General features: G+C 46.7%; 1 protein-coding gene across 1 annotated transcript in view; it reads right to left on the bottom strand.

The window, feature by feature from the left end:
- Positions 1-1,461: 1,461 nt before the first annotated feature.
- GFRA3 (GDNF family receptor alpha 3) overlaps positions 1,462-7,915 on the bottom strand; it is a 20,772-nt gene continuing 14,318 nt past the window's right edge. The window contains exons 3-8 of the mRNA XM_008572794.1: positions 7,319-7,411; positions 5,704-6,016; positions 2,973-3,076; positions 2,678-2,812; positions 2,193-2,281; positions 1,462-1,969 (exon numbers count right to left, since the gene is read on the bottom strand). Coding sequence (XP_008571016.1) covers positions 1,880-1,969; positions 2,193-2,281; positions 2,678-2,812; positions 2,973-3,076; positions 5,704-6,016; positions 7,319-7,411 — 824 coding nt within the window. The 3' untranslated portion in view covers positions 1,462-1,879. The remainder of the gene's footprint in view (positions 1,970-2,192; positions 2,282-2,677; positions 2,813-2,972; positions 3,077-5,703; positions 6,017-7,318; positions 7,412-7,915) is intronic.

Here is a 7,915-nt window from a genome sequence, read left to right as displayed (position 1 = left end):
ATAATTGTCTGTATTATCTGAATTCTCTACAAAAACCATATACTATAATTGTTAAAGTTTTTGAGTTCCACTAGTTGTCAGGTGCAATGCTCTTATATGGATTATCTCATTCCTTATGAGGTGAGTTCTGTGCTTTTCCATGTTACATATGTGGAAATGGAGTTCCAGAGAGATTAAGCCCAAGATCATACACCTTGTGACTGACAAAGTCAAGTGTTGTTGGAGGATTAAATGAATTAATGCATTTATTTGCGGACAGTAGGCTCACGGTAGTACTTGGCACACAGTAGGGCTCAATAAATAAGGGTTATTATAATAATTATTGTATAGCACTTATCACACCACATTGCTCTTACTAACTGTCTTATCTGTTTCCCTGCTCTGGTATATGAAAGACTTGATAATAGGATCTGAGTCTTATTATCTAGCCAACTGAGCTAACTGGCCAGCCCCCTGAGTCTTATTATCTAGGAATCTCGTGCACCCAGCACAGTGTCTTGCAGGGCCAGCACTCATCAGATGCTTATTGAAAGAGAGAGGGTATGAATTAATAGACAAATATCCACAGCTCTATAAATACATTCTTCCAACTACTTTACATGGGTGGGTATCTCCTTATCCCAAGAAGATTACAATTCTCTGAGATCAAGGACTAATCTCTGCCTACCTCTGGCCCTTATCATGATCTGGAGCAGAACAATACAAGCAGGTGCTCAGTAAATGGTTGTCTTTTTATTTATTTATTTTTTTAAAGATGACCGGTAAGGGGATCTTAACCCTTGACTTGGTGTTGTCAGCACCATGCTCACCCATTGAGCTAACCGGCCATCCCTATATGGGATCCGAACCCGTGGCCTTGGTGTTATCAGCACCACACTCTTCCGAGTGAGCCACGGGCCAGTCCGTAAATGGTTGTCTAAGGGCCTCTGTCTCAGCTGCTGTGGCAGATCCCAGGCAGTATCCCAGAAATGGCTGGAGCTGGGACAGATACCAGGTCCACAGCCTCACACAAGCTATTTTCTTCAAACTCTATGTCAAGAATACAGAGAGGCTGAGACTTGCCTGAAGTCATAAAGCAGTTGGTAGGGTTGTGTGTCTCCTCATCACTTGGCCTATGCTCTTTTGTCTGTTACACCCCTAGTTCTGTATAAATTCACAATTTGAGAAAATGGGAAAAAAGGAAAGTCTTAAGTCAAACGGTTTAATTATGATCCAAGAGGCTGGGGGACTTTGGGACAGTTGTAGGAATAAAGCAAGTGCCAAAGGCTCCACTTCCTGATGCTCAAATTTGTGCAAGATCCAGGGGCAGAGCAGTACAGGCAGCAGGTTCCCATCCCCCATTCAGGAGAGGAGACATGGGAGCAGGAGTTCTGCTCCCCTAGTAATGAGCCTAGTAATGTCTTTCTAGGCTGCCTCAGAACACCTAGCCCTGCCTACCTGGAGAATGCAATAGAGTGGTAATGTCTTTCTAGGCTGCCTCAGAACACCTAGCCCTGCCTACCTGGAGAATGCAATAGAGAATGACTGATTTGTGAGACTCAGGCTGATCCTGGTGGGCAGGAGGAAGGGATCAGGAAAGAGCTCGGTGGAGTTGGTTATTTACCAGAAGACATGGCTAAACTGTGGTCACCAAGTCCTAAGAAGGGGCAGCCTGAGTCAGAAGTGGAGGTAGGGGTGGAGGGAATGGGATCTGGAGGCCATAGCCCCTAGCTTCTACTGTGGCCTCCCTCATCTGGAGCAGACTGGACCTGCCAGGTGGGATCAGGATTGTCACACTGAGCACTGCAACTCCTTTCTGATGCTGTCCTCTCCTCACTCCTCACAGGCTGCAAGTCCAGCGTGGTGTGGTGGAGGGGAAGAGGGCGCCGGGGAAGTCCAGCTACCAGAGGCTCAGGAGCAGGATCAAGGTAAGTGTGCAGGAGAAAAGAGCGGGCGCCCAGGGCTGGGGCCTCCGAGCAGGGTTTTTATTCTGTGGAAGCAATGGAATGGAGTCAGCTCAGGGGACTATCCTCCCCTTCACCACCTCAGCCTCAGTTAAGACCACCCCCTTCCCCTGAAGTGTCCATTAGATGTCTATAGTATTCGCTGCAACAAGGAGGTCAACCCCCTTCCCCTCTCCCCTTATATGCCTGGTTTGGATTTTCTCCAGCTGGTCTGGTAAAGTATGAGCAGTGTAACAGAGGAGGCCCTACCTGGCGTTCCATCACAGAAAAGGTAGTGCCTGCCCAGTCCTGGGAGAAGAGCTGGCTGTGAAAACGCATCTTAGCTGCAATGGCCTTCACTGAAGAGAGGAGAGAAGGCAGATTGGAAGGCCGTGATGGCAGGAGATCTCTCAGGTTCCCAAGGAAGGAAAGGAAATGCCACAGGGACCCTGGGATATAGGGGAACAGGTGGGTGCAAGGTGGGAACGGGATATCGTGTCATTCCACTTGCTTGCTCCTTGAGCTGGAGATGTCCCTGGGGCCCAGAAAGGTTGAACAGGCAGTGTGGGGGGTCACTCAGGGAGTGGGAGAAGGAAGAAAGGCTCCGGCTGCAGGGATGGAAGCCTATGCTGAGAAGAGGGCTGCTCCATCTGAAGGAGATATATGGAACCACTCTGGGCCACAGAGCTGAACTTTCCCTCCCTCTGGGTCCAGCCGACCCAGCCATTAAAGTTAGGAACATAGAGCACACTCACTGAGGCAGGGGTTGTGGGAGAAGGACCCTTCTAGCCGTTCACACTTCTCTTGCAGGTTGCCACTGCCTCGGCAGGTGCAGCTTAAGGCAACACTGATGTTGGTGTTGCTAACAAAGTTGGGGGTCATAGCAGTCCCTGTAGGGTGAAGAAAGGAAGGGGTTGTCAGGGCTTGGACCCACCCTAATTTCAGCTCCCACCCATCTAAGGACCACACCATCTGAGTTCAGTCTCCAGAGCATTTTCACCCTCAGAGCTAGCCAACTCATGGGCTCCCTTCACATGCCCCCAGCCTCACCTATTAGCCCCAGGTATGCTCGCAGACATCTGGACTGCTCTGTTGCACAAGTCCCTAGGATGTCCATGGGATGGCAGTGGGTCTGGAAATCCACCAGGCGTGATCTGCAAGAAGGGAAATTTCAAGAGTCCCCATTGAGTGTCTGGCCTGCAGCCTTCACCCTTGCTGCGCCTTTAGCGTGGCATGTCCATCCTCATGCCAAATCCTCTTCTGCCTTCAGAGCCTGGCCCAGGCACTTCTCTCCAGTGAAACCTGCCCCTGACACAATTAAATGTACCATCACCTCACCCCCATAGTATATCACTCTGAATTTGGGTTCCACAATCCCTAGTTATTTATGAGACGTCAGGCAGTCTCTTTAACCTCAGTTTCCTTGACTGTAAAATAGAGACAACAGTACTACCTTGTGGATTTCTATGAGGATGAAATAGGAAAATGCATGTATAGCACTTAGCATAGTGCCTGGTACATGTTAAGTGCTTAATAAATTTTAGATATTGCTATTATTATTATTTTGGTGGCCAGCCTGTACATGGATCCAAACCCTTGACCTTGGTGTTATCGGCACCACACTCTAAACAACTGAGCTAACTGGCCAGCCCAGATATGGTTATTATTAACACTCATTCCACAATAGGAAAAGCTGGTTTTCTTTGGGTGATGTAATTATGAGCATGTTTTTCTGTATATATTTCTGCAGTTTTCATAACATTTTGCCTAGTGTTAGGTTGATGGTTTACTTCTCTGTCACCCCCTCTCTACTGCAAACTACTTAAAGGCAGGGACATATCTTAGTCATTTAGCCCAAGACCTGTTACATAATAGTGATAGCTACTAGTACAATACTAGGCAGGAGAACACATGGTTAAAAGCACAGACTCTAGGCCAGACCCCCTGCATTCCAAACCTAACTTAACAAACCTGACTTAGGAGCTGGTTGACTTTCACCAAGTTATTTAACCTCTCTCTACTGTGGTTTCATTATTTGTAAACTGAGGATGATAAAAAACAATAATAGCATCTATCTTATAGGGTTCTTGTGAGGTTTAGATGAGTTAATACATGTTCAGTATGCAAAACAGTATCCAGATCATAGTAAATACTCAATAAATGTTAGTAATATGGTTATTTAGTGCCCTATGAGATAGTTTATAGATGAGGAAAGTGGTACTCAGAGAGGTTAAGTAACTTGCCCAAGGTTACAAACAGGGAAGTTGTGGAAACAAGTTGCAAATCAACATTGATGTGACTCGTATTGTCAACAAATGTCACTTGAATGAATAACTTCAATTTGGTGAGTGTTTTGACTTGAGAAAGCGGAGGAAAGCCAGATCAAAACTTCAGATTTTCCGGAGAATATGCATCAAATATCTTACAAATCTTCATGACCTTTGATCTGATAATGCCACTTGTAGGAACACATCCTAAATAATAATTACATTTGTGAACAAAGATTAAATAATGAGAGTGATATTTATTGCAGCATTATTTATAGCAATAAAGAAAACCTAAATATCCAACAATAGAGGAATGGCTAAATAAAGTATGAGGCATCCATACAATGGAATACAATATAGGCATTTAAAAATCAAGTTCTTGGGGGCCGGGCTGGCCCGTGGCTCACTTGGGAGAGTGTGGTGATGGTAACACCAAGGCCATGGGTTCAGATCCCATATAGGGATGGCCGTTTAGTTCAATGGGTGAGTGTGGTGCTGACAACACCAAGTCAAGGGTTAAGATCCCTTTACTGGCCATCTTTTAAAATAAATAAATAAATAAAAATAAAAATCAAGTTCTTAAGGGATAGTAAATGACAAAATAAGCTCTCCCATTTATTGAGCACTTACTTAGCACTCATAAACTAAGCACTCTACATAAATTATGTAATTTAACTCTCACCAGATCCCACCGGGTGTGCGTTATTTTTACAGTTTTTGTGCAGAACTAAACAGAACCTTAGGTTAAGCAATGGAATTTTAGGTTAAGTGATGTGCTCAAGATCACTTGGACCGAAGATTGATTGATTGATTGATTTGGACTCAAGATTTAAATTCACGTCTGTCTGACCTCAGAACCTGTCTTACCACCACTCCATACTGCCTGCATGGGAAAATGCTTGAGATATGTACCATAAGTGAAAAAAAGCAAGACACAAATATATCCCCAGAATGTCTACTTTTTTTTTTTTTCCTTTTTGTCTTTTTTCTTGTCCGGCAACGGATCACAACCCTCAGTGTCGCGCCTGTACCGGACCGGGACCGGCAACGGGATCGCAACCCTTGGTGTTGCTCCCGCGCCTCGCTCAGCCAGTGAGCGGGAACCGGTCTGTATGTGGGATCCGAACCCTCAGCGGGAGCGCCACCGCACTCCCAAGCAGCGGACTGTAGCAGTGCGCCACCGGCCGGCCCCAGAATGTCTACTTTTGTTATCCAGATAGAAGCATGACTGGAAGGAAATGCTCCCCAAAGTATAGTAGATAATCTTCATGTGATGGAATTTCAAGTGATATATACATTTTTATATTTTCTGAAGTTTTACACAAAGAAAAAAAACATATTCTTTTTGAGAAAAGAGTTTCATAAATATCCAAGGTGGCTACTTGGCGAAGCAGCCAGTGGGTCCAGGGTTCCGGGGGGGGGGGGGGTGTCAGACCCAGCCCCGCACAGAAGGTGGCCGGGAAAGAGTAGTGCGCACCACGTCCTTGCCCACCCTGCCCGCCCACACCTCGTACCTGCACAGCAGGTCGGAGAAGCAGAGGCGCCGCTGATCCAGGCAGTTGGGGGCCTCAGAAGGCAGCGCGCAGCTGGGGGCGATGGTGTTGCGCCGGCGCTCCCCGCAGCCCCGGTCAGTGGGTGCACACGGGCACAGCAAAAGGCCCTGCGCGTGGGGCTCCGCCGCCTTCTCAAAGAAAGTGCGCAGCTGCCGGAGGCAGACGTGGCGCTGGCAGCGGGGTGCGGAGCACGCCTCCCCGTAGGCCTTGCGCAGCTGGTCGCACTTGTCATTACGAGTACACAGCATGGCAAACTTGAGGCAGAGGTCCCAATCTGGAGGGAGAGGGGCACCAAGTCATCAGGCCTCGTCCTATCTGCTTACCTGTATCCCGATCTCCCTAGACCCCCGGCAAACCCCTGATTTGACAAGGAAGGTAGTGGGGGTAGCAGGAAAGGGAGGACTGTCTTGAATAGCCATTCCTAATCCAGGGCTCTCCCTCTACCCACAAACTATAGACGGTATTCTGAAGGCTTCCCCATCCTACTCCTCATCCTGACTAGGTAAAATCATCATCATCACCATCATCCTCTATATACATCTAACATTCATTTATCTAGAATTCAAGCAGCCAGAAAGCTCAAATAACCAAAACCCTTTTCTCAGTGCTGTGCAGTAAGATCTGATGATGGAAATCATAACCTGAAGGCCCTGCAACATTCTAAAATACTTTCTGAACTGTCCCAAATACATGCAACCAAATTCTATTTAGGTTTTTGGTTTGGTCTTGGTTTGGTTTGCACCTGTCTATTCCGCTTGGTTTTAATGTCATCTACCCATCTTTCATCTACTGATTCATATATAAAAGTTCCCCATATTCTGAGCCTTGGGAAATTATAATGATATTTCTATTCACAGAATATTACAGCAGCCAGAACAATTGAGTAACTGGAACAGATTATTCACTGATTTGTTGTAACTAAGAGTTTTCCATGTATAAATCTCTGTTTTTTTCTCAAAATTCTAATTCTAACATATGGATCTAACTATACAGCAAAGCTTGCATCTTTCCCAAAAGAGTGCATGTGTGTGTGTTCCTTCTCAATTAACTCACAGCCTCACTTTCCTGAAAAACATGCATCCTTGCCAGACTGATGGCTCTCCATCCTGAGTCACCCCTGTGCGGAGTCACACTCTCTCTCACTATTTTCCCTGCCCAACACCTCGCCCATTCCCATTAGAATGGTTGAAAACAAGCAATTTCCTAGTCTTCAGGGACAAAAAAGCTACTTTCCTAGCTGCCTTGAATGTGGGTAAATACTCCATTTCAGCACATTTTTTTCTGGGATTGCTTCCACTCCCACCACACCCTTTGTAGGGACCTGCCTTTTGGAACCAGGGAGCCCTAATGGGCTCTCTTGGAATGCCTCCCTGATAACTGTTGCTTTTTGATGACTCCTGTGAGACTAGACCATGCCCATAGCTCAGACTTCCATCCTGATACAGTGCTTCTTTAATAACCTGGCAGGCTAAAAACTCTTCCCTAGAAGCCCCTCAGCTTGTGTTCCCCCCAGACACCCTTCCCTCAGGGTAGAGGCCCAGCCTCCCACTCCCTAGCCTAGGCTTGCCTTCCCCACCTGGTTTGAAGATGTTCAGTTTGCTGAGATTCATTTTCCAGGGTTTGCTGATCACTGTGTCTTCATATGGGGAGATATCCAGCTCATAGTCACCTAAAGACAAGGTGGGGAGCAACAGAATGTTCAGGACCAGGGTGGGTGGGAGCAGAAGGGGCTCAGGCTGCTGGGTCAGACCTCAAAGTCCTGCAGAGAAAAGGAAAAGGCTCAGCCTGTACCTAACTAGCTCCAAGCTATGCAGAGATGAGAAAAATGCAGGGCTATAAAGGCATAGGTTGGGCTTGATGAATAAACTGACAAGAATAACAAAAGCTACAATTTGTGGGCACACTGTATGCTGGCACTGTGTGTTAGGTATAAGTAAGATACATACACAGTCTTATTTCATCCTCCCAGAAGTCTTTGGGTAGGTAAGAAGAAACTGAGTATGGGCCGAGCCCGTGGCGCATTCGGGAGAGTGCGGCGCTGGGAGCGCTGCAGAGCTCCCGCTGCGGGTTCGGATCCTATATAGGGATGACCGGTGTGCTCACAGCGCTCACTGGCTGAGCGCAGTGCAGCCGGTCTCAAAAAGGACAAAAAAAAAAAAAAAAAAAAAAAAAA

Source organism: Galeopterus variegatus, unplaced genomic scaffold (genome assembly GCF_000696425.1).
Source record: "Galeopterus variegatus unplaced genomic scaffold, G_variegatus-3.0.2 Scaffold836, whole genome shotgun sequence".
Classification (NCBI taxonomy): domain Eukaryota; kingdom Metazoa; phylum Chordata; class Mammalia; order Dermoptera; family Cynocephalidae; genus Galeopterus; species Galeopterus variegatus.
Note: the sequence above shows the minus strand (reverse complement) of the source record. Positions and strands in the feature narration are given on the sequence as shown.